This window comes from Salvelinus sp. IW2-2015, linkage group LG36, assembly GCF_002910315.2.
Source record: "Salvelinus sp. IW2-2015 linkage group LG36, ASM291031v2, whole genome shotgun sequence".
Taxonomy (NCBI): Eukaryota; Metazoa; Chordata; class Actinopteri; order Salmoniformes; family Salmonidae; genus Salvelinus; species Salvelinus sp. IW2-2015.
In genome coordinates, this window is record NC_036875.1 from 36,493,684 (window position 1) to 36,520,866 (window position 27,183).

Below are 27,183 nucleotides of genomic sequence, written 5' to 3' on the forward strand. Positions count from 1 at the left end.
GGACAAGACTCGGGGTGCGTTTGTGACTTGCCTCAAGTATGTCAGATTGTGTTCTCGGTCGTTAGTAAAGTCAAAGCTATGTCAGATGATGTTCCTAAATTCAGAGAGTTTTGCTATCAAAGCGTTCAGAGCGCACGCTGGAAGCTCTGGCCGAGGCGTTGGGTTGATATGAGCGTTCGGACCTCACATCAGCAGTCAAGATAACTGGTTAAAGTTGGCTAGCTACTTCCAGACATTAATGAGAGAACTTCACTCTGACCATTKTACTCGCCCTAGCAAAGCTAGTTAGACTGTTTTCTTGAGCGTTAGTGATTAACTAAGCTGCTGGTAGMAATTTAATTACGTTTTTTTGCCAACGTTTACTGACACCGGTCATATCATATTCAACGGGTGTTGCGCGTCGTAAATTCATCAGTTAGCCTATGCTTTGGCAGACACGAGAGTGCTCTGAAATAGAAGTAGATAGCCACAGTGAATGTACGGACGCACCCGTCGATGTCACTCATTGGCTCCACTCTGCCTTCCACCTATCTGTCAGACAGTTGCAGACGCGCTGCCTCCCCCTCGCCAAGCTCTCATGTTGCCGATTCTGACTGGAAATAGAAAAATATACACACCGCTGAACAATAACTCAAAAGTTATCGCAGCCGGTAAGGACAATTTAATGGTTTATAAATGTAACATGTTATTTTGTTATGAAYATAATTTGCGCAGCTAAGTTAGCTTACTAGCAGCTAACTAAACGGCGTCCAATGGCGAGGAAGGCAATGTGTTGACGAAGCTTTGGCCTAACTGAAAGTAGCTAGCTAGCTAACCAGTCGCATAAAAACAAGGGATTCTTTCTGACAATCTTTTTGTAATCACGTGTCGTGCTGACAGAACTAGCAAACTAGCTAGTCGTTCTTTTTTAAATCAACCGTAAACTGGTAACTAACATTTGTAACTGAGTCGGCTGGTTAGGTCTTTTTACAGAAGTGTCTTGTTAGCGAGTATATGCTAACGTACCATGTGAGGCCTGCCATTACTTGCTAGCCACCAATTTGCTTCGTTCGTAGCTAGTGTCAATGCACAAAGTCCGAACTACAAGTTAACTAGCTAGTTACGTGTAATAATATAACGTTACGCTCTATTAGTAAGACAGTCGAGGTAGTTATGTGACCTTGTCGAGTTGCTAACCGGTAACTGACATTAGTTCATATGGAACAAGTTATTGCTGTTTGAAAGTAACCTTAACTACGTAAGTTACCGGTGATGTTCGATTTTGTAATGCGATGAAAGTCAACTTTCATGTTTGGAGAGCTTGCAGTGCTAGCCGAACTAAGGCTCGTGTATCATTAACTAGTTAACCCAGTAACATTAACTAGTTAACCTATCTGGCTACAATATCCATGTGCAGTAGTTAGTTACATCTTTGTCACTACAGCAAAGTGACAATGACGTTTAACTTCTGTGGTGTTCCTCCAACTTTGGAAATAGAATGAAGATATTTAGGCCTACTTCTGGCTGACTCGCATCCTGAAACGTACCCCCTAAATAGYTACTGGTGGGTATTCAGAATTTTGTACCAGCCTAGCACTAAACACCCGTTTCAAAACAATCAAGCATAGTATTTTTTTGTATCAATATKTCATTGTAGGTGATTGACCAATGTAGGGTACCTGGTAATTCTACAATGGGAAAACAAATATGACCTCATCATACCTTGGCAGGAAAGGAGTTCATAATCACAGGCATCGATAATCATTGGCCTCTTCCTAGTTTATGATATTTGCCTGGATATATGCCTGCAAACTTGTGATTTTATAGGATTGTTTACCAAATTTATGATGCGCCGCTGAGTAATTTAAGTACTTTTACAATTGTTAGATTTCCCCTCTTGGAACAGGATACACTACATTTCCAATGAACATTAGTTGGACTATCTGCTCAATGGTTTGCACGTCATGTTCTATATTTAGGCCAAACCCATGGTATTTGTCTTTTAAAATTTATTTTGGATGCTTTATAAGGCTACCATGAACAGAAGTTGCTCATAGATTGACAGCAAGACAGGTTATTTCCTGTGTCACAGGTCTACACACAATATTGTATGTGGTCTACCTTCTACCCAGTTTTCATCTTTTATTAAAAGATTGTGGTGGAAATTCACATGGTGAAGGAAGAGGTGRGGTGTAATGGCGAAGAAAATGGTTTCTCTATTGTGCCTCACTGACTGATATCCCACAAGATGGATAACAGCACATCCTCCAAAGCAATAAATAGTTCATCACCTGGGGGAAGATCTTCCTCTTCTCCCAGCCCTGCAACTACTGCACATTTCAAAACCACATTATTGGCTAGTTTTCTTTAGGGTTGCCCAGCGGCACCTCAATGTTAAGACACCTGTCTGCCTTTGAGTGGTTCATAATAGCTACATGCGGGGTTTGTCATGGTAGCTACACTGACTGTCAAACTGCTGAAGGGCAATTCCACTGTAACAGAGTGAATGACAAAAACACATTTACTTGAACTGTGCCGATGCAAAGTTTGGTAACCGAGTTACGGCACAAAAGATAATTATTTTACCAAACTTTCCATCTGCCCTAGGGATGTGACAAATTTACATTTGTCAACATTTAAACAGCCTTTTATCGTTTAAACTTTAAAAAAAAAAAGAAGACATGAATTCAATGTGATTCTGCATATGACCGCTAGGGGGCAATGCAGTTCAATCTGCCCCAGTCCTGGCTACCTACATACTGGTTGTCACTAGGTACCACAGCAACATTGTCATAAACCCTGCCTATTTCTCTTATGTGATTTAAACCAAACCTTGTTCTTAATCCTAACCTTAACCACAATGCTAACCTTATGTCTAACCTTAAATTAATGAATACACAGMCAATTTTGACTTTGACTGTGGTAACCGCGCTTACCTTAATGCTATCCCCCACTCAGCAACGATGGTATTAGTGCCGTTTTATGTTCTCTTGTGTGCCTCCATGTTCTCAGTACGTACTTCATGTCCCACTTCTCATCAATGTGATGGCTCATTGCAGTGATTTGTGACAATGTGTTCATAGACGTCCAACAATCTGTTCAAGCTACGTATGGTGTTTGAGAGCTCGGGCTTTGCACTTGCCAAGCAATCATTGTACAATTGCTTCATCAGGGTCGTGATGTTTTTTTTGGACATGGCATCTTGTAGTCTTCTGGTTTTAGATATGCTATTGACGCCGACATCCTCTACCATTGACAATTGCAGTATATCAACTGCAATCATTTTTGTAATCAGCGCTGTGACTCACTCTGTCCCTTATTGCACTGTTGCCACTAGCTCTATTCCACCTCGCAAAGTTAGCATTTAATCACCTTCTCATTTGCCTCATTAAAGTATTGTCATGCAGGACTTTGCTGCTCTTACTCTGGCCATTTTTCAAACTGTTAATGACGATGATGTGCGGAGTGCTTTATATCTGTGGTAGATAATTAGAAAAATGCATATCTCCTTGTAATGTTACAGCATTGTTGCATTAGGTATATGTGGACTCAATGTGGTTGGCAAAATGTTTTGTGGCTTGTGAACACCAAAGGATTACAGACCCCTCAAAAGAGCCCACGAACCAAACGACAGGGTCTGAGTTTGTTTCGCTTGAATTCCACGGTCCGGTTGCCTTTTTAGGGCAATGTGAACACAAAGCTCCCAGGTTCGCTTGTCACAGACTACTTCAACACTGTTTCCCCTACCATAAACCCTCTCACTTTGTGTGTCATAATAGAGAGATGATGATGTGCAGGTTTGCAGAAAAAAACGTGGGCTGTTTTTGGTTAGGGCTATTGATTAACGATTGTCAAGGATACACAGAAATTCCCAAACGTGTTGAGTTTTTAGTTCAAGTTAATTGTTTGCAATATGTGCTCTATAGGCTAATAGATTCATCAGCTGTTTATTTGATTGCAAAGTTTGATAGGGCTGGGTRATGTGATATTGTCCATAACACCATTTTTGGTAATAGTCATTGGTCTGTTAGTGGTAGATTTGTGATAGATAACTGCACTGTGAAGAAAAACTATTTGGTTTGGGATCGTTAATGTTTAGAAATGAATCCCTATGTTTAAATGTTCACACCCTAATCTGCAATGTTCTTGAAGTAAATGTGTTTTGTAAAAATGTCTGTGGAAATTGTTAAAAGTAGTCCTTGTGAATAGTTATATGGCTTGTTTAACTTTGCAATCATTGGTTTTTGTTTTACATACATTTGAAAGTGAAAAATCTGACTGTCACTGTTATACTGTTGAATTGCCCTGAACTGTTTCTGCCTGTGTCTGAGGGTTAGGACATACACTAATGCATCAGGACACCCATTTACTCAAGGACATTAAGCCAATTTGCAAGGTACTCCGCTGAGACAAGGCGTTCAAACAAGTGCGATCGTCGGTCAGTCCTCTGGTTGCAACTGAAGTGACTTAGCAGCACTGAGCAGCCACTGCTRTGTGCCATGAGGTCCAGACTTGGCCTTGCCTTATAGCTCCTAGAGAAACACGATTATCCGTCAGGATAAAAAAATAAATAAACGCGGAATGGAGTCTAGTATCATGCCTCGGTCTCATCTTTCGTTTCTCTCTCCAGATAGGCTACGTCCCCGATTGTAATGTTCTCAAGTCCAGGTTTGTCAGACTGTCTAATCGCATTACAGCTAATCTCAGCCTCAGTATTGTTTGGCAATGGTCTCTTTTTTTCTTCTCTGGTCTGTATCTGTCTGGGAGATATTAATGGAGCTGATGTGATGCATGGGTTGSTCGCTTCCCAAATGGCTCACTATTAAGTGGATTAGATTTGACCAGACCCCTATGGTGCCTGGTCAAAAGTAGTGCACTACATAGGGAATAGAGTGCCATAGGGAATAGTGCCCTATATATGGGCTCCCGGGGAAGGAGAAACAGAAACAAACGTCAGTCTTCATTAGGCCCAGGAAGCTTTCACCTGAGTAACTGCTGGGCTTTGCACGGCTCGCGTTTGCAAACACAGCAATAATGTATCGTTGCCCCACTTAAAATACACACACACACACACACACTATGTTTAGTAGGGCTGTAACGATACCAGTGTATATACCATATTTTTTTCCATGGCAAAAATGGAAACACGAAGCAGACAACTCTTAGGTCCTTTTAAAAACCTGCTGTATATAAAATACTTTTATAGCTTGGAAAATAAATACATGTGACTGGATGACAACATGTTTTTTTCTAACATTAGAGCTGTTTTCCTATAGAATTCATTAGAGCTGTTTTCCTATAGAATTCATTAGAGCTGTTTTCCTATAGAATTCATTAGAGCTGTTTTCCTATAGAATTCATTAGAGCTGTTTTCCTATAGAATTCATTAGAGCTGTTTTCCTATAGAATTCATTAGAGCTGTTTTCCTATAGAATTCATTAGAGCTGTTTTCCTATAGAATTCATTAGAGCTGTTTTCCTATAGAATTCATTAGAGCTGTTTTCCCCTTATAGAATTCATTAGAGCTGTTTTCCTATAGAATTCATTAGAGCTGTTTTCCTATAGAATTCAATTAGAGCTGTTTTCCTATAGAAGTTAAATCCGTTTTGTTTCCTTGCCATGGTACTAGCGAGTATTGCGACACTGTTATCGTCCCGGCCCTAATGTTTACCATACTGTATCCTGATTTGTTTTTGGTTGATTTTTTTTTTTTAATACAGCCTGCATTTTTATTGACCGTAATCTAATTACATGTTTTCATATTTCATCTAGCTAGCTAACATATTCATGCTTCACTTATTCCTCTCTGATAAGATACCGTTGGACAAACATGCTTATCAAGGCCTATACCGGCACCGGTACCAGGCAGTATTAGCTAACTTGCTACATTTTGCTCTGACTCTTAGTACATTTAGCAAGCTAGCTAGCTAACTAGCGATTTAGCATTAGTGGCTAACACAAATTATTTTAGCAACACCTTGCTAAGAAAAGACAAACTAGCAAACAGTCATTTGCAGACAGTAAGATACTTTGTGTAATTAGAGAATGCTTGTGGAAAGCAGCATGCCGCCAACATTGTTGCACCCATCTGACTATGTGGAGTGGACGGCAAGAAAGTGCTCTTGACTCCATGGTCGAGCAACTGCTCTGTCCTTGAGTGAGGGGCAGAGCTTGGTGTGGTTAGCGGCATGCAGGAGAGGGAGAGAGATGACTCGACGCAAATGAGTAAACTATAAAAACATGAAATAAATATAAAGACATTATACGCGCCGGAGTTGCTTTTCACATTTAACAAATCGAACATTGAAGTACTGTTATAGAAGGTAAAGTAAAAACCCAAACTGGTGTGTGCATCAATACTGGTATAGTAAATTACGGTATACCGCCCAGCCCTAGGATTTGAATAGTGTGAGAAGATGCCACAACAGAGTATAAAATCAATTCTCGCTCTTAAAGGGGCAGTAGCCTGCATTGGTTGTACAACTTTCGATTACAGCATTATTTAATCTGCAGTTATTCTCTCTTTTTTTTGTTACTACTAACRTGTAGATATTATTGGTATCTTCTGATTGCATTTATTTAAAATATGAATTTGTCATCTATTAGCTTCCAAAATGAAAGTAGCTATATCTAGCTGTCTTACAACAAATTCTGATGGAATGGCTTGTCCTGCACTTTGTAAAAACCCAGAGTACTTTGATTGAATGTTAGAAAAATATTTAGGTTCCTTTCTAAACATAGCAATGTGAATGCAAAGAGGACTCGGACCACAAAATAGGTGAAGTGAACTGGCAAAACAGTTGAGTCCTTATTCAAATGCAAGGGCAGTGTGAATACAAAGATAACAGCGTTATTTTGCTTTGTTTTTACCCCAGAGTTCACTTTAAAGAGTATTGAGATTGGTTCTTTTAAAGAGGGCTATATGTGAAACACCCTAAACCTGTTTTGAAATGCGTAAATWAGTGGTATTACTGGAACAGCGAGGCAAACAGGTTTTGTGGTGATGAATGGATTTTTTTTTTCTTTCTGCGACACATGCGGTATGCTGCTAGTCAATAGTTATGTGCTTGGTGGCTGCCCTTTGGGTTCATTTGATGCTGTCTGTTAGTCACAAAGGTGCTGCTGGTCAATTAGAATTCATCGTGATGAGAATGGAGCACAGGTGACAGRGGTCCAGSTTCTAGAAGGATGACAACACTCCTTTGTGAAGATTGTAGGACAGGGCGGGACTAATGAATAGGGGTCTTTCTAACCTTTGAGGTCTAGTGTAGCCTATCATCATTGTATGACTGACTGGCTAATTGATTCATTTTTGGTCATTCATTAATCATCCAAAGGGAATAGTTTATTAATTTGTGTCCCTTCACGTTATTGATATGGTTTATGGAAATGGTACGGCTCTAAAATGTTGGCATGCTCCTGCTTAGCCCAGTCCAAGCTCTGGTGTGCCAGGACAGATAAATGGTGGAACCAACTTCCCCCTTAAAACTAGGACAGCAGAGTCCCTGCCCATCTTCCAAAAACATCTGAACCCCCCCCCCCCCCCCCCCTTAACCAGCACTGGCACTTGACCCCAACCCAATCCCCTCTTCTAGCTCTGACTACTGATGGCTACATTATTACTTTCTATGCCTGTGATATGTGGTTGTCCCACCTAGCTATCTTAAGATGAATCCGCTAATTGTAAGTTGCTCTGGATAAGAGCGTCTGCTAAATGACTCAAATATAAATAAATTTGCTTGGCATTGCTTCTCTTCCTAGTTGTTCGATCCTAGGGGAACTGGTGCATTGCAGAGAGCTGAGGGATTTCTTTTCGATAAATCTCCTTTCAACATTCAAATTTTAAGTCAGTTTTGGAACATCTGATTGCCAGAAAACATGCAATGAATGACGTGTGTATCAAGAAAAGAGAACAAAAATGTATTAATGCCATAAGAAATATGAATGTGGCAAATAAAATCTGTAAAAGAAATGTGCTCTGAGAATTGTCTGAAACATGAATCTTTCAGGCTCCATGCTATCTCCCCTCCACAGGCAGGGCTTGACAGTAACTTTTTTAGTCACAAGTAGGACTGTTTTTATATAMTTTTTTTACTTTTCCGAAAGCTCAAGTAAGAACTGCAGACCCAGTATCTCTCCTGGAGGATGGTTGGCCACCCTGCAACATTACAATTACAACTAAATACTTTTGATGTCTTTATAAAATAATTCCCCCCTTCAATGAACCAGGGATCAATTGGCTAAGGTGGGCGAGGTAGATAACTGATGTTTGTCTAAGGTAAAAATCGGAAGTGTTCAGAGGAGATCTTGACAGCATAGGAGTTACTTGTAAATTAGGCTATTCTAATAATATATTAGATTTTTTTTTTTACTTTGTCAGTATTACATGGCCAATTTTGTATAGATAAAAATCCTAGCCAATGCTTGAGAATGCAACATTGGTTTCATCAACTGCGCTGCCACATGGGTCTCCCGGTCACGGCCGGCTCCAACAGAGCCTGGACTCGAACCAGGATCTCTAGTGACAGAGCCTTAGACCACTGCGCCACTCGGGAGGCCCATTGCTGACAATGTTTTGTTGTTGATCTCTACTCTATCACTCTCGCTTGCTCCTCTCTCTTCCTCTATTTTTGCTGTGGAATTGTGAACGGCAGAATCCTGAATCCTCAACATCTTGTGTAAAAGTTAAAGCAACATATCCCTGTTTTACCTTCGCCCTTTTCATGTGGCTTCCATCAGAACTTTGTTGTCCCAATGTGAAATACCTGACACAAGATTTGTTGGGAGTTTTTCCTTTTGAGGCAGGCAGACAGCAGTTTTATCTATTCGCCTATACAGTGACCCAAGTGCTGGCTTTAAAACCATTACACCCTCAMCCCCATCAGTCTTTTACGTCGTATGAATGCGCTCTGAATCCTGAGTCATCCGTCATCAGAAAAGGGTCACAGAGCCAATTAAATTTCCACAATATTAAGGAATAACCTAGGATGGCTGGCTGGGGGTTTAAATCATTCTCCACAGCATGAGGGCATCTGTGTTAGTTATTTCTATTACATTCAGTTCCCTGAAAGCGAGTACAACCGATAACATAAGAGAACTGAGTGTTCAGGGTTGCCGTCTGGTCTGTCCTTCGCCTGGGCTTCAATGATACCTTTCCCTCCAATGTTCCTTCCCTCCCTCCCTGCAGTCTGCCATCCAGGTGGGGGGTCCACCAGCACCAGGCTCTGTCAAATCAAGGTAGAGGTCGACCATTAGGATGAGGATTGACCTAATTAGAATATATGCCTGGCGAAACCCTGCTCTCTGTCTCTCCCAGACCCCCCACAGATATTTTCTGCGGCAGCCCCTACTCCTGCATATTTTTCACACCAAGAGGGAGAGCGGGGTGGGGGGGCAGACAGAGCGGCAATTGTGCAGAACGCTCACCCTGTCATCTGTGCTCCTGTGCAGCGCAGAGCCACTGTTGCAGGTAGGGGTTCACAGCTGACGAGCTCTCCTCTAATTGCTACCGATCTCTCCCATGTGCTTCTAATTAGTTTCTTCTCCCCTAGCAATTTTTCTCGTAGAGATTTGGAGATTGCCGATCGAGGGAGAGCGAGGGAAACGCTGTCTCTGGTCCCTATAGGGGTTTAATATCGCTCTACAAACACTGTTGCCCTTTCCCTGTAGTGGATACTAAGCTGCTCTGCATATACCTGTGCAATAGAAAAGGTCAATCACTTGGGGGGGGGGTTGCACGGAGACTATCACCTTAAACAACTGAAGAGGAGGCTGACGATACTCTGCGCCATGGTGGGGCGTGTGTGGGAAGATGCCAGTCTGGGTGTGTGCTGCATCGTACGCCTGCCTGCCGCTCTGGGAATCAATAAATGTGAGCAGTGACCTGTCACTTCCAGCATTACTATGCCGTGTTTGTTTATGAAGTCTGGGCTGGGGAAACTGTCTGGAGTCGCATATTCATTTTGTTACTCCGGCTTGGGGGAAGAAAAAACACCAACAATGTAATGTTATCGGTTGCTAAGAAACACGGTGTCTTATAAAAAGCCCGGGGGAAACGGTGATCTTCAGATCAATAGATATAGTTAACCGGGGGTCATTTGAGGTTCACGGTTGTTTGCYATCGGAAGCCACCACAGATCTATGTTCTGCAAACACATAATTTTCATTGTTTTAATGCAATCTACAACTTTGCAGTTGCCGTTGTTGATAGGGCTGAAAATTGCCATGGACCTCATAATACGACATTGTCACGATACTTAGGTGCCAATACGATATTGTGTTGCGACTCTATACTGAACAAAATATGAACTTAACATATAAATTGTAAGTCCCATGTTTCACGAGCTGAAATATAAGATCCCAGAAATGTTCTATATGCACAAAAAGCTTATTTCTCTCATTTTGTGCATACATTTGTTGATATCCCTGTTAGGGAGCGTTTCTCTGCCAAGATAATCCTTCCGTGCAATTGTGTTCGTTGTCCGTAGCTTATGCTATAACCTCACTGCCACCATGGAGCACTTGGTTCCCAACAATGACATCAGCAAACCGCTTGCCGATACGATGCCATTCACACCATTTGCCATCTGCACGGTACAGTTGAAACAGTGAAGAGCACACTTCTCCAGCGTGTCAGTGGCCATCGAAGGTGAGCATTTGCCCACTGATGTCGGTTACGACGCCGAACTGCCATCAGGTCAAGACCCTGGTGAGGATGACGAGCACGCAGATGAGCTTCCCTGAGACGGTTTCTGACAGCAGACTTTTTTGTTGTTGTGCAAACCCACAGTTTTATCAGCTGTCCGGGTGGCTGGTCTCAGACGATCCCACAGGTGAAGAAGCCAGATGTGGAGGTCCTGGGCTGGCTTGGTTACACGTGGTCAGCAGTTGTGAAGCCGGTTGGAAGTACTGCCAAATTCTTTAAAAACGACACTGGAGGCAGCTTATGATAGAGAAATTAACATTAAATTCTGGCAACAGCTCTGGTGGACATTCCTGCAGTCAGCATGTCAATTGCAATCTCCCTCAAAGCTTGAGACATCTGTGGCATGGTGTTGTGTGACAAAACGGCACATTTTAGAGTGGCCTTTCATTGTCCCCCGCACAAGGTGCACCTGTGTAATGATCATGCTGTTTAATCGGCTTCTTGATTAATCACACCTGTCAGGTGTTATTGATGGCAATTTGAATGCACAGAGATACTGTGGTGAGATCCTGAGGCCCATTGTTGTGCCATTCATCCGCTGCCACCACCTCGTGTTTCAGCATTATGAATGGCCCCATGTCTCAATTATCTGTACACAATTCCTGGAAGCTGAAAATGTCCCAGTTCTTACATGGCTTGCATATTCATCAGCCATGTCACCCATAGAGCATGTTTGGGTTGATCTGCATCAAGTGTAAGACTACGGGTTCCAGTTCCCGCCATGGATTGGGGCCACAATCAACAGCCTGACCAACTCTATGCGAAGGAGATGTGTCGAGATGCAAATGGTGGTCACACTAGATACTGACTTGTTTCTGATCCTTTTGGGAGGGGTGGTAGTATCTGTGACCAACAGTTTCCCAGCTGTGAAATCCATAGATTAGGGCCTAATACATTTAATTCAATTGATCGATTTCCTTATAAGGAACTGTAACTCAGTAAAATCTTTGAAATTGTTGCATATTGCGTTTTATATTGTTCAGTGTATGTATTGTGATTCGATATTGCGTTTTGATGTAACAAATATATTGCTCACCGTATGTCTGCTGCAGAGGGACATGATAAAGCCATGAGAAAATGAGTTTGAGGTAAAACATGTTGGCTCACCATTTTAAAGCATTTTAAAAAAAGATTGAGAACTAGCTATAGGAGGATAAATATCTGAGTTCTGGCGCAGGTACAGCTGACTAGCGCTAGCTAACGTTAAACCCCCACCCACTTGTCCTCCCATCTCAGTGACACATGCCGAACCCAGAGTCTGTGCAGCCCTGTTTCCTGCCTCTGCTCTAATGAGGATGGAACACGTTCCCCAACACAGAGGGAAAAGAGAGAACGAGGGGGAGAGAAAGAGAGAAGGCTCTCCCTACACCCCAAGGGACCTCATTAGGACTTTTTTTTTGCCTTCCTAGAATGTGCATGAATCAGTATGTCCTTGGGGGAAAATGTAAATAAATGCAATTGTCACCTCTCTTTCTCTCTTTTTTTCCTCCCTCTTTCCTGAGAGCAAATTGCAATTCGAGTCTTAATTAGTAATCGCTGCCATTACGCTTTTTTTATTATGCTAATGAATTGGTCGAGCGCTTTGGAAGTGTTGTCTCACAAGCCCTGTGCCAGGTGTTTCCAAGCTGAATGCCGGGGACTTTGTTTTTGCATGTGAAAGAACAAAAAAGACAACAGCAGAGTGAAATCGTAGGACAAGCTATAATTATTTGACAGATTTTTCTCTTTTCCCAGCTATAGTGTTGGAATGACATGAGTGACGGTGCCACTTTGATATCCTTTGTTACAGCTTTGTGTGTGGGGGGGGGGTTACAGAATGTGGGGGGGGGGGGGGTAGGAGGGGGGGGGGGGGGTTACAGAATGTGGGGGTTTGCAGAATGTGGTGTCTGAGTGTGAATTGGGACTCACTGCCACTTATTCAGGATCTCACTCTTTTTTTTCCTGGGAAACCGTATTTGCCAAATGTGGAAATTGATACTCAGAAATCCAGAGTGTGTGCCTGACAACCGTGGCGCTGAAAAGCCTGCCTGTGTTATTAGTCGATAAGTTGTCCCTTCAGATTCTGTGTTCAAGGCTTCTTTTTATAGGAAGATTAGGGCACCCTGTCTGTCCCCTTCTGCAGTTCCTGGCTTCCTTTTCATGAACTCCTAAACCTCCACATCTGAGGGAGGTTTGAGGCAAACAAAACTGAACCATGCATGAGAGCACCAGCTCTCTGGATGACTGATCTCACACACGTCGGCTATGGAGAGCGAGACCTTTTTAAATAGGTTAACATTCACATGGTCAGATGGATAACCAGGACTTGTACTCAGACCATGCGCTGACTAGGGGTGTGAATGTTAACATTTCAAATAAATGTAATCCTTAACATTAAGAAAAAATCCCTAACCTGATATATTTGTCTCCACAAAATAAAATCTGTGCAATTATCACAAAACTACCACTAACAGGTCCCGATCATCATCCATCATAAAGGGATGACATTTTTATATATTTTTTTAATTATTATTATTTTTTACAAATAGGCCTACCCAATGCGACAATGCTGTAATGTTAGGAAGAGGGGATATCATTTATTTTTWATTTTTAAATCCACGGATATAAAGCGCTCCAAGTCATTGTCGTTAAGTTGGGGAAAAACGTTGATTACAGAAATTATTGCAGTTGATATGCAGCCATTGTCAATGGCCTACTTGAGTTAAGGTAATTTGCTAAATGAAGTTTCGCAAGCTCCATTTTGAGTCATGACTCGCACTACTGAAACAGATGCGTCTTTCTCGTCAATATCACTGTTTACTCCCATTTCAACAGGATGTTATTCCCTTTACAACTGGAGGTGAGACCTACAGTAAACGGCATTAGAAAGCAAAAATCTTCCCTTTTTAACCAGTAGATACCCTCATGTGCTTTCTTTTGCCCTGTGTTTTGATTTGTGAGCTTAAACTTGGTGGGCAGGCTTTTGTTATACATGAAACAAAGTAGGCCCAGAGACTAATGAATACGCAATTTGGCTTAATACATTTTTTGGTGTGTATTTCATTCTGGAACTTGCCTAGGTTTGGGGGGGGTTGTAACCTCATTTTAAATGTTACACTGTAGCAGTTAGAAAAAAATACTAAAAAAGACGACTCCTTTATTCCAAAACTGCAGCTTGTAGTAGGAACATATTTCCCTACTTTATAACAAATTCAAAATGGACTGGTTGATTAAAGTTTTTGATTTTGTTATGTTTTATAGGCAATCATGTCTTGAGGCCTAATGGGAGCTTTGTGTGTGTGTAGGGAGCGGTGAGCTTGGGGTGAGCTTGGGTGCGCAGCGTGTGTGTGGGGAGTGGTCGCATCGAAATTGAGTGAGCCACAACAAAGGGAAAAGAGAATATAGGGAGAACTGCTATCACTTGGCTAGGTACATTTTTATTGTGAGTCGCTAATGCACATAACAAATGAAAGAAACATAAGTCAACGTGAATTAGCAGTAGTCTTCTGGACATAATGTCACCTGCCTCAAGCGGATTTCAGGTGCCGCCTGCTGTATGACTGAGGTAGAACTTCATTGCCCCCTAGCGGCCATAGCATGCAAAACGATTTGATGTGGAATTTTATAACATTTTGTTATCGTTTTAACAGAACATTTATTTTAAAAAACGGCAGTTTAAACATTAAGAAAATTTGTCATCACTAGCGCTGACCATCGCAAGTGTCTACACTGATATTTTCAACCTCTCCCTTACCCAGTTTGTAATACCTTCATGTTTCAAGCATACCACCATAGACCCTGTGCCCAAGAACACCAAGGTAACCTGTATAAATGACTATTGCCCCATAGCACTCACATCTGTAGCCATTTAATGCTTAGATTTTTTTGTTGTTGAAAGGCTGGTCATGGCTCACATCAACATCATCCCATCCCAAACACCGTGGACCCCCTCCAATTTGCATAACCCCCCAGCAGATCCACAGATGACGCAATCTCTATTGCACTCCACTCTGCCCTTTCCCACCTGGACAAGAGAAGCACCTATGTGAGAATGCTGTTCATTTATTATAGCTCAGCGTTCAACACCATAGTGTCCTGCAAGCTCATCACTAAGCTAAGGACCCTGGGACTAAACACCTCCCCCTACAAATGGATGCTGGACTCCCTAACGGACTGTCCCCTGGTGGTGAGGGTAAGCAACAACACATCCGCCAAGCTGACCCTCAACTTGAGTGCCCCTCAGGGGTGCGTGCTTAGTCCCCTCTTGTACTCCCTGTTCACCCACGACTGCATGGCTGCCACAACTCCAACACTAAGTTCACTGACGATACGACAGCGGTTGGCCTTATCACTGACGACGATGAGACAGCCTATAGGCAGGAGGTCAGTGACCTGGCAGTGTGGTGCCAGGACAACAACCTTTTCCTCAACGTCCGCAAGACAAAGGAGCTGATCGTGGACCACAGGAAACGGAGGGCCCCAATCCACATCGACGGAGTGTAGTGGAGCGGGTTGAGAGCATCAAGTTCCTCGGTGTCCACATCACTAAGGAATTAGAATGGTCCACACTAGGTTTGGTTGGTATACCGTACACTGGGGTGTTTGGAAATGGCAACTGGATGGTCTTTTTTCAATTTGTAGCTACTTTCTAAGTAAATGCCTGCAGTTAACTTGTGCAGTAGGTTAGGAGGTAAAATGAATCACGTTCTTCATTTAACCTGTCACATTATTTTGCATGATGAAGCTTACCGTAGTTCCCCAGAACAGTTGAGCCAGTCAAGTGTTTGTTTGTAAATGGCACAACGGGTGAAAGCGTGAGCAGGTGAATCCAGCTGTGTATTGACAGCGGTCGTGTTTTATATTGAAAGTCCAAGCGATTTGTATTTATTTATTTATTTAATTTATTTTTTTCTCTTCTCAATAGAGTGATCAAGGAATGCAACTATGGTTTTCCTTCACAGAAAATTGCAACACTATTTGGCTGTTAGCCACACAAGTAAACGAGCTTTCTCGAAAAAACGATGCATGGCCATAGTTATGTTTATTATAGAAAGAATGTAGCTGGCTACATGTCTTTATGTTTTGCTTAAAGTTCATCTTGAATTTTACCGGAGAAAATAGGCTTACCACACCAAGAAAAAAGAACAGGAGAAAAAGCTACACCAGTCAGAGCTCTGTCTGCGGATAAATACCAATTTGTGAATTGTCATCCAAGTGGAGAAGTGCATCTGAAGCACAAAATTAGTCTGATGCAGAAATTACAATAAGAAGCTTTTTATCTCTGCGTTTAGAAAACGCAGCAAGATATATATATATATATATATATATATGTTTTTCCTGTGTGAAAATGAAGAATTCTGCATTAACGCAGCCCCTAAGTTTAACTTGCTAGTTATCTAAGTAAGTTACAGAATGATTAAGGTGACAGGGCATCATATTGTGTAAACTTTCTGCCGTGCTTGAGAAGTCAAAGCCCTTTGGATGAGTTATTTGTGCAGCTGCCACGATCTTTTGATTTCCTTGCCTTTTTTTTCTTTCTCCTCTCCTTTTTCATTCTGAGCAGAGCAGGCAGGCCCGTTGCCTTAGTGACTCCAGACAGACCGTGTACACTTGCTGCATCAGAGCAGACAAGTATGCGTCAACTTTGTTCATTTATTTATTTTCGTTTGAGCTCGTTAGCATATTTAGATAGCAGCCTCCATGGAAATTTGCTATTACATGTGCAGATTTTGTTAGCATTCTGGTAACAGATGCACAATAGTCCTTTTAGTTTTTTTTTGCGCCCCCTGGTGTACTAAGCCGGTAATACCATAAATCCTGGAACGAGAGAAGAACGGTATGACTATATGAAAATTTGGAACCCCCCCGACAATGGTCCATACACCCCAACACAGTCGTGAAGAAAGCACGACATCGCTTCTTTCCAGTCAGGATGCTGAAATGATTCAGCATGGGCACTCAAATCCTCAAAGTTCTACACCTGCACCATTGAGATCATCTTGACTGGCTGCATCACCGCTTGGTATGGCAACTGCTTACAGAGGGTAGGGCGCGGGGGCGGAGCAAGCTCCCTGCCATCCAGGACCTCTATACCAGGCAGTGTCGGAGGAAGACCATAAGTTGTAGACTGTTCTCTCTGTTACTACACTGCAAGCGGTACCGATGCACCAAGTCTGTAACAAACAGGACCCTGAACAGCTTCTACCCCCAAGCTGTAAGAATGCTAAATAGTTAGTCCGGGTAGCTGTTAGTTCAATAGTTAACCATCTTCATTGATCCCTTTTGCACTAACTCTTGACTCCTCACATATGCTGCTGCTACTATTTATTATCTACCCTGTGGCCTAGTCACTTTATCCCTACCTATATGTACATGTCTACCTCAATTACCTCGTACCCTTGCACATCAACTCGGTACTCGTACCCCGTGAATATAGCCAAGTTATCATTACTGATTTGTGTATTTATTCCATATTATTTTCTAATTCTTTCCCTCTGTGTTGTTGGGAAGGGCCTGTAAGCATTTCACTCTTAGTCTACACCTGTTTACGAAGCATATGACAAATATAATTTAATTTGATTGCGTGGGCAGAATAAACCTGAAAACTGCCTATAAAATTACAGAAGGCACGCAGGAATATAGTTTGCTGGTAGTCTCAGTCCTCATTTTAAATGTTTTTGGATGGAGTCGAATGATAAACTGTTTTGATTTCACAGCTTTGTATCGAGAATTATACCATCTGTTAATGGCTCAATCTCTGAAAGGAGACCGAGGGAATAGTGGGTGTGACAACATGGTTAGATCTGCYTCTCCATTTCTCTCTTTCCCAAGCTGAGCCAGCGCATTTGGCCCTGCCAAGGCACTTAGTGTAGTTATTGCTTAGAAGAACCTACCCATTTCCAGAACTCATACTTTTTAATATGGCTTGATGTTGAAGACCCCCCCCCCCCCCCTCTGTGTGATTTTGATCCAGGCTCTGCAATGGGATCCTTCCGCTGTTTCTGATTGGAATTTTCACTGTTATGGTATACAGAATAATGGCCAGCATCTCTGTGGGGCACAATGTAATATAGCAGATCTAATATATTTAATGGAGTTTTAACCAATCAGCATTCAGGATTGGACCCACGAGTTGTTTAAAGCCGTGCCGTTGGCATCTGACTCTTGTCTGACTGAGGAAAGGCATGCTCCTTTTAGCATTGTAAATCATTGCAGAGCAATGCAAGCTATTTTGCCTTGGAACGGCCGTCTAAGAAAGAACGTGACTCGATAACCCTTTGAAGTGTTTGATGCTTCAAGTTGTTGTTCAAGGTCCAATCATTGAATTGTGCCTGACATCTGATAATATTATTGGGGAATAGAGCTGATCTTGGGGAATAGAGTTGACAGGTCGGTTGCAGGAAGCGTCGTGATTGGCCATTATCAGTGACCCAGTGTCAAAAAAGACTCACATTTTTCCAGCCAGTTAGTTCCTTGTGATTCTAGAATGTTGATGAACCACTGTTTGAGGGGGTATCTTGGAATGTTGCGATCGACTCTCCGAGCCTCAGGAATGTCTGGAATTAGCAGTGCAGTGACTTATGATTAATGGTCGGTTTATAGGGTTATAATTTTCCAACACAGAGTTGCCGTGACATATGTTAGTTCTAATTTAATAACCGAGAGGTGGATCATTTTCTTTGGGGACTGACGCAGTCCAGAGCAATTAGATGGCGGGTTGGGATTATGGCATTTGTCTTCTCCTCCACTTACTGTCACCATCAGCATGATGCATTGTTGATTTCTCTCTCCAGGGCTGTCAAACGGTTATTTGCCGCCCGGTATCAAATCCTTGCTTTCTCAATCCTGTTTTCCCTCTCACAAGGAGGTTTGAGAGGAATTGAGGAAACAAGAACGTTGAGAGCAAAGATTTGACTTCTAGTAACGTTGTCAGACACAACCCAAGTGAAGGCCGTATTTGGCTCATATACACGTATGTTCCTCCTGTTAAATTGAAAGCAGGATGTGTTGCACTACTAGCGTTAGTGACGCGTGGTTTGGGTGCTCCTTGTAAATGCCGCGTCTCCACTACCACGCTTGGGAGTTTGAACTAAATCAGTGCTAATCTGAATCCATTTCCTCCCCAGCTTGCTTTGCAATGCATAAAATTAATTAGTATGAGTGAATATTCCCCAGTTACGACGGCAACACCAAAAGCCTTATTCGCCAGGGGTGTGTAGTGCACCGGGTGGGTTTAATCTTCCAGAGGTATTTTGATGACAGATCTAGTCAGGTGTGGAATGCTGAGAAAGAGGGCACCAGCACCTTTCTGCCTAGTTGTTTGCTTCACCAACACAACATGGTGTGTGTGTGTGTGTTGTCGGTCTCCCCACCAGACCTATCACTCAGCCCCACCTCCCATCACCTCTGTCACACCTCCACATGCACACGCAGAGGTGACAGTGAGACTTTGCACCTCAATGGTGTGATGCTCTACGACCAATTCAATCGGAGTCGGAACTTATGTCATTATTTCTCTCAAAGAATTTAGGTTTGTCCATACAAGTTTCAGGCATTATAGAGTAAAGTCTAATGATATACAGTAAGAGCTGCCTCTTAACTTTCAGGATGATCGTTTTAAGCCATAGCCAAATACTTTTTCCCCCTGCAGCATAGGGAAGGTTTGTGATCTTGAAATTGAAGTCGTTTAAGGAGCTATCGTCAACTATTAATATCACCAGGGAAGCCCAGGGATAGGTTTTAATCTAAGACTCGAGCATGCCAGGGCTAATTCAACAATACGGTTTCAGGGGAAAGGCTTGCAAAAACAAACGCCTGGTTATATATTTTATTTTGGTCTCTTCCCTCTCCCTCCAATCATCTGGTTATTACTGAGGCATTCAAAGCCCGTGTTATTGCCAAACACCATCTCTTTGTGCTCAACTCCCCATGTCGTTGCAAAATAATGTAAACAAATGTAATGAACACACTGACTCCTGATGGTTTCTTGTCAGGGATCTGTTTATAGATTGAGGGAGGATGGAGGAAGGACTCATTAATTCCATGTTTAAAACTGTAGAATTATCAAGGTGTGAGAATCACATTTGTTTACAGCAGAGGCAGGGTGCCGCACACGTCTGCTGTAATTGTCGGATGTTATTATTATTATTTTTTTTTGTCTGTTCGTTTGCTCGAGGGGCTTGTGAGGACCCCACAAAGATCAATGGCAGAGGGAGAAAGGATTTAGCTTTCTGTTTCATGTTCCCGATCCCTGAGAGAAATGCTGTTTATTTTAATACCACCCAGATTTTAATGAGCTGTTTAGGAAGGAGAAGCTATTGTTGGGTTGTGTTTTTCTCACTCTTAAGAAGCCTGTTTGTGGAGAACAGTAGTAARATTATGACATTGTTGGTTTTCATACCATGAAATATATGAGGAATGGTGTGCATAAGCAGTGCTCAGTCCTTTTCTTGTTTACATATTCAGATCACTGAGCATCTGTATCTTGTCCTATAGAGTTGATTAGGCCAAGCAGTCCTTGATGAATAATCAACTCTTTTTGTGTTTGTCTTGCAGTAACAATCTCTGTGGAATTATAAATGTTTTTGTTCGCTAAGAGACTTGGAGAAAGGAAGAGACGGCACAAAACCTTTCAGATGAGATGTTCAGTTGCTCTTGGTTGATTGATTACTACAGTCAATCATTCAAATACACCTATAAGGCAGAATTATCTCAGCTTTCTTTACCTCTATCTCCACAGTATTCGGCTGCTGTGGCCCAACATATCCCCACCTTTCCCACACTCACCCTTACACAAACTCCCACACACACTCGGGGTGGGGTGTGATTTTGGGGGGAGAGTGTTGGTTATTGATGGGAGGGATGGGTGAGGTATGTAAACCTCCCACGGCTCCACTTGACGTTGCGGCATCCGGCTGTATAGCTAATGAAGAGTGCAATATAGCCAGTGACGTGCCGCGAGCACAGCCAAGGCACCCGAGTGGCTGAGCCCGGCTCTGACGTCACACAGCCCAGCCGTTGATTTGGCGCTGTCTCCGAGGCCTCGGAGCGAGAGCCACAATCCAACCATGGGTTCTGGCACTTAGACAGCCTGGCGCAGACAGAGAGCGCTGCAGAGCAGAGAGCAAGGCAGACACAGGCAGACATAGTGAGCTAGCTCTGCAGAGAGAGACAGAGCGAGTGTGTGTGTGTGTGAGAGCAGGGAAGAAAGAGAGGGGGCTGTCTCGGGGACCTTTCTCCGACCGGCAACATTCACAGCCAATGCAGCCTCTGGTACTATGGAAACTAAACCCCTGACCAATGGAAATAATGGAGGCTACAATGTGGCAGGTGAGTGTTATGTTGTCTCCACACTCCGCTCAAGGGATGTAAGTACCTACCAGAACAATGTCCAATGAATGAGCACTCTCTGTGTAAGTGGGTTTTGCCTCTGTTTCTCTTGTCTTATACATGGAGAAATGAATGTGAGACTGTTGGTGAACGTTGCTGTAGTGTTCAGCGATTCGCGTAATGAGAGCAAAGTTTCCCGGAGATATGCTGCAGCTTTTCTAGAAGTTCACAAGCTTAGTGTTTACAAAGGAGGGATACGATTGGCAGTCTGGATCTTTGTTATTTTCGGCCCCGAGGTTGTCTTTAGCCGTAGTAACATTTTAACTTTTCAGTTTAACATTTTATTTGTGCTGCTGCGATGTTTCTTTGCCGCCAAAGGGCTTATTTCCCTAGGTGAGAGGGAGAGTGGGAGAGAGGCAGGGGAAGAAAGTGGTGCGCTTGGCCCCCTACTCAATCTTTTGATGTGTCCTGAATAGCACCACGGTGCTCGACCCAAGCTGCTCAGTCCCTGGCGCTGAATCCTTACTTGCTGTGCCATGCTTGGACCAGGAGTGAAATGCATACAACAGTAAGACAGGTTCCATCTCTCTCCTTCAATGTCTATTCAAATTGTGCACCATCGTTCACTTGCATTGTCAATTTGTGACACGGTAGCCTTTTTTTTTTTTGCACTGGAAAGGTTGTTGTGTCTAATGGGGCGCGGATTTTGCAGATCTTTTCAACTCTGAATATTATTACACTGTCTGGTAGGAGTAAGCTTCTTCTTATTCAACCGTAATTGTTCCAATTTACCTAGTAAGTGCCCAATCTGCTCAAAAGCTTTTCAGAAATGTTGTAATTTGCTGTTTATCCTCTGGTGCCTCTGTCAGCGTTTTCACGCTCGTTTCTGTTTCCAGGTACGTTTTTGTTTTTGCTCAGCCCTCCTCTGGCTGATGAATTGCTTTATTATCCCTGATCGTACTGTAGCATTACTAGCTTGGCGTTATTTGCTAATACTTCACTGGTCCATTTCCCCGTATGATCGTACCTTGTGGGACCATTAGCCAAAATAAAACACACAAAAAAATGCTACGTCCTCGTGAAGCGTATTGTAATTGGTAGAGCGGGCTGCTTATATTTAGTTGCCCTTAATACTGTGCATCTCATTTCTGTTAAATGGGGCAAACAAAGTCCTGGTAAAGTGGTACAAGGTTACGATGGGAATGAAGTCTGTCGGACTGCTGCTGGCACCACAGACCTAACGGCTACTTTGCATCTGTTGGCCATCAGCCGTCCTCATCAAATCCCCCACAATCCTGGTCTCATATTCTTTGATGTCTATTTATTAATTGTACACCTAATGAAGGGGGCCAAATTAATCATTCTAATTTGATGCCTATCTGAAATGTCTCTTGTCGTCGGTGAGCGTTGGCTCCCATCACAATCCCAGATGGTTGGAATGGAGAGGGATGGGTGGTGGTGGTGGGGGGGGGGCGACGACAAGGGACATTTTCGCAGAGTCTGGTTAATGATTCAGCTCAGTCTCCTCCAGCCTCGCTCTTAAGAGGGGTTTAAAATGAATGACATAAAGGGACCCAGTGCTACTGCATGCCACAATGCTCTAGAGATGCACTCCAGAGATAGCATTTAACATTACCCAGGAACCCCAGCGTAATTGCATTAACATTAAGCGGAAAGGGAATGTATGTCTCAAAAAGGCAATTAAGTGGTGTAATTGCTATATGGATTTAGCCGTGATGGGAGTGGAGCCTGGCGCGCTGTTCTCTAACCTCAGGAAGTCCTCATTAGCAGAACCTAGTGCTCCTTTGTGTGCTGACTGGCGGCTGCTGCCGTCCAGCAAAGGAAAGAAACTGCACCATGCCCTTGATTCTCATCCCCCCTTTATAGGTTTCATTCATTCGTTCTCCCTTTTCTCCACCGTTGGTAATTGAAAGGAAGCTAGAGGTAGCCTCGTCTCTGGCAGCAGCCGTAGCCTCGTCTCTGGCAGCAGCCGTAGCCTCGTCTCTGGCAGCAGCCGTAGCCTCGTCTCTGGCAGCAGCCGTAGCCTCGTCTCTGGCAGCAGCCGTAGCCTCGTCTCTGGCAGCAGCCGTAGCCTCGTCTCTGGCAGCAGCCCTGAGGTCAGCTGGCCCTTCTCCGTTACTGAATGTCTCACTCTGCTGTGCGAGTCTTTCCGCTGAATGGGATGATAGGTTATGTGGATATGATGATTGCTATTGAAGTCATTAGTGTAGCTCGATCTACTGACAGACTAATATATTCCTGCATTTAATATAACCACTTGGCTGCGGCCGGCACTTTTTTATTTTTTACTTATGTTCACGGCTTTGTGTTTAAGCAGATGGAAATGGACAGCGGCAGCGGGGTCTGGGAGTTAAACCTCCCACCCCTAATTCAGATCGTCATTAAAGAAAGCACCCTGGGGGCTGGAGGTGGATTTCAGCGTGTTGAATGCAGCAGAAACTTAGTGTTTGAATGGAACCGCGAGTGGTCTTGGCGTACTTCCAAACTGAAGCCAGAGAATATTTCAGATGGTGATGGAAGGGGCCATGGTGGGTGCAGAAATGGGCACTTACGGAGTATCCCTTCGGGGGTGTTTTTGTGTTTTTTTTGTTGCTGGTCTTTTCATTTATTTTTGTGTGTTTGGTCCCGTGTGGCTCAGTTGGGAGAGCATGGCGCTTGCAACGCCAGGGTTGTGAGTTCAATTCCCACGGGGGACCAGTGAATAAACACTCAACATTTATGCACTCAATACTGTAAGTCGCTTTGGATAAAAGTGTCTGCTAAATGACATGTGTTTGTGTGGTAACAAATAGAAAGGCATTTAATTAGTAGTCCTCTCCCTCAGTTCAAAGGATTCTAATCTTGTGGAATGAAATGCACTTTTTCGTTATTCTGGACAATGTAATAAGTCACTTTTTGTTTTTTTACAATTGTAAGTCGTCCTCCAGAATAAATGCTTTCCCCACGGGTAAAAATAAATTTGTTTTTTTGTGAATCACATACTGTAATTGCATTTGCAGGAAATACTGTTTACCCAGTTTATTTTCAGGAAAATGTCATATTATATGTTCATGGTTAGTTAACACATGATTGAACTGTCACGGACAGATCAGTCTATTTGACTCTGTGGTTTATTACGATGTCAAGTTGCAGACACAGTAGCTGGCTTTCCCCGCTCTCCTCTCTTCAGCAGGTTAGTGCCATGCTCCCTCACTATTTTTGTATATGAGACACCTCCCTGTCTGTGTCCCAAATGGCACCCTATTCCATATATAGTGCACTACTTTTGACCAGAGTCCATAGGGTACCATTTGGGAAGCAACCCTGCCTCTCGTTTTGCACACAACACGGCAGGAAGAGAAAGCAGCCAACAGTTTATTTATCCAGCCTGACAAAATTAGTACCTTCAAGCTAAGCTGTCACTCGTTGACACCAACACAGATATTTCATGTGTATCTCCCTAGATCCATTTGCCGATATTTAGATGAGCGCGAGAGACGCGCACACACACAGTCCGTTACATCCACCAGGGTCACTCACAAACTTGGCACATCCACCCGTGTTTTTACTCTGTTTCGGTCGGCCACAGTTGTAAATACCTCAACAATTTCCCAAGTCAACTGTGAGGAGACTGCCGTCTCTTATCTGGCTAGCCGCTCAGCTAAAACACACTGGCCAATTAGTGGTAAATTTGGACTCGGGATCCTCCTCGCCTGTTCTGTTCAGTGCTGCCTGCAGCTGATCAGGCTCCAGCCAAAAAGAAACAGCAGCTCTGCCCTTTTTTAATTGAATAAGTGTGAAGGAGGAAGAGGAGGAGGAAGAAGGGAGAGGCTTCTTCTTTCTCAAAGGAAAATAAAAATGACATTTTCTTTGCCTCTGTAAAATCTTCCCTCTGTCCTCCACAAATGCATTTGTGTGAACCAAGTGACTTTGTGAAGAGAACGAGCATCTGTCGTAGAAATTATGCACTCATGATGTCATCAGAAAACACAAAGGAGCATATGTACAGGCATGGAATATTAGACTGAACGTCCAATCGGTGCTCTAGCTGAAACGAGTAGCCCCTGAAGAGTCATGTGTCCGGGGTGGCCTCCTGCTGCTGTAAGATGCTCATCGCACCACAACCCTGTGGAGGTTGATCCTCATGGGGACTGAGTCAGGCAGCACTGGTCCTCCCACTACCACCACCACCCAGCCCTGCTCCCCTCTCCTCTACCAACGCCACCACCCAGCCCTGCTCCCCCTCTCCTCTACCAACGCCACCACCCAGCCCTGCTCTCCTTCTCTCCCCCCTGGAGAGCCTCCATCTGTGGCCGGCCATGCGTGGGCGTCCTAGCTCGCCTGGCGCCGGCTGTGCCGCAGAAAGCGAGGGGAGAAAGAAATGGCTCTTCTCCGGTCGCATTAAAAGCATCATTGTCCTTGAAGTGGGTGCATTTAGAGAAGAGGCGGAAAAATATGCTTTAGCGTCTTGTTCAGCCCCTTGCCGACGGCTGGTCTCTGTGATCCACATAGTGTGAGGGATGTGGAGGGCTTTTGGCAGGCTCACTCCCACACAGCACAAGGCAGGCAGACCAGATGGCCGGAGGCCTTGGGAAAGAGTCCAAGCAGAGGGACTCTAACAGATACCACACGTCCTGTTGACGGACAGGTGGTTGCAGCAAACCGACAGACGTCTCTTTGTGTGTTTAAGCGCAAGGACAGGAGCCACCCACACACACACCTGTGCTCTCCACTGATGGCCCCCACCAGCCCCGGGCTCCAGATCTCATGAATCCCAATCAGGCGAGGTCATCGGAACCATAAATAATGCAAGCAGTCCCTGCTTCAGCCCCGCGCCACCTCCATTAGCCTGATAAACGAGCTACATTGTCAGAGTCAGGAACCCGGCAAGTGTTTGCTTAGCTGTGCCCTGCCATTCTCAACACGTCCCGGCGATCTCAGGCCTCCAGCAAAGGCATGGCTTGTTTTAGCGACTGTCTGGACTGGTGTGAATGTGTGTTTACACCACTCAATTCTGGAAGCGCTAACAAATTGGTTTCGATAATAGGAATTTGGCATAGGCAACTTGCCTGTGAGTTATCCTGGCCAGTGTAGAACTGATCAGACAACTGTTCTGAACTAGCTACCATGCTTCTTGGTACTCATGGCAATGTCTGAGGTGGCACAGCGCCCGTTTACCCAGGGCTCCGTAGGGCCGAGAGGTGAGGTGGAGCGAGCTGGAAATCCACTTGACCTAGCTGACATCTGACTCTGTTCTACAAAAGTGTTGTTGAGTAGTTTACATTGGTCATTATGGATTTAAGTGAACACATATACTAACAAACCATTCTCTCTCTCCCCCTCTCTCCAGGTCACGGAGGGGCATGAGAGCCTTGTCCGAGGCCAGTGCCGTTGCTTGCCGGACCCAGTGCTGGTGACGGGGACATGGGCCTCTTCCTTAGGGCTTCCAGCACGACCCAGCTCAACACAAGCCAGAGCCTCAGCCACCAGCTGGTCCAGCACCATCCAGACACCCACGGCAGCAGCAGCACCTCGAGTGACCCTGCCTCAGAGGGCTTCACCCTTCTCTCCGGCGACACCACCCCACGGCAGGCCCAGCACCCAGCACCGCAGCCGGTACACACACACACACACACACCACACGACACAGCACACACACTACGCTCAAAGAAGTTAAAGGAACGCTAAAATAACACATCCTAGATGTCGAATGATGAAATATTCTTATTAAATACTTTTTCTTTTACATAGTTGAATTGGCTGACAAACAAATCACACAAATGATCAATGAAATCAAATGTATCAACCCATGGAGGTCTGGATTTGGAGTCACACTCCAATTAAAGTGGAAAACAACCACTACAGGCGTATCCAACTTTGATGTAATGTCCTTAAAACAAGTCAAAATGAGGTGGCTCGAGTAGTGTGTGTGGCCTCCACGTGCCTGTATGACCTCCTACAACGCACGCGCTGGGCATGCTCCTGATGAGGTGGCGGAGACTGCTCTGAGGATCTCCTCCCAGACCTGGACACTAAGCATCCGCCAACTCCTGGAACGTCTGTGGTGCAACGTGGCGTTGGTGGATGGAGCGAGACATGATGTGCTCAATTGGATTCAGTGTCTGGGGAACGGGCGGGCCAGCCATAGCATCAATGCCTTCCTCTTGCAGAAACTGCTAGACACACTCCAG

The 27,183-nt window shown here is 43.9% G+C and overlaps 1 protein-coding gene across 3 annotated transcripts in view; it reads left to right on the plus strand.

The window, feature by feature from the left end:
• The first annotated feature begins 435 nt into the window (after positions 1–435).
• Positions 436–27,183, plus strand: part of LOC111959415 (R3H domain-containing protein 1) — a 58,809-nt gene continuing 32,061 nt past the window's right edge. Inside the window, exons 1-2 of one of the 3 annotated variants that reach the window (XM_023980933.2) lie at positions 436–650; positions 26,343–26,608. In XM_023980933.2, coding sequence (XP_023836701.1) covers positions 26,417–26,608 — 192 coding nt within the window. In that variant the 5' untranslated portion in view covers positions 436–650; positions 26,343–26,416. The remainder of the gene's footprint in view (positions 651–26,342; positions 26,609–27,183) is intronic. The other 2 variants (XM_023980932.2, XM_023980931.2) reach the window with 2 other exon arrangements.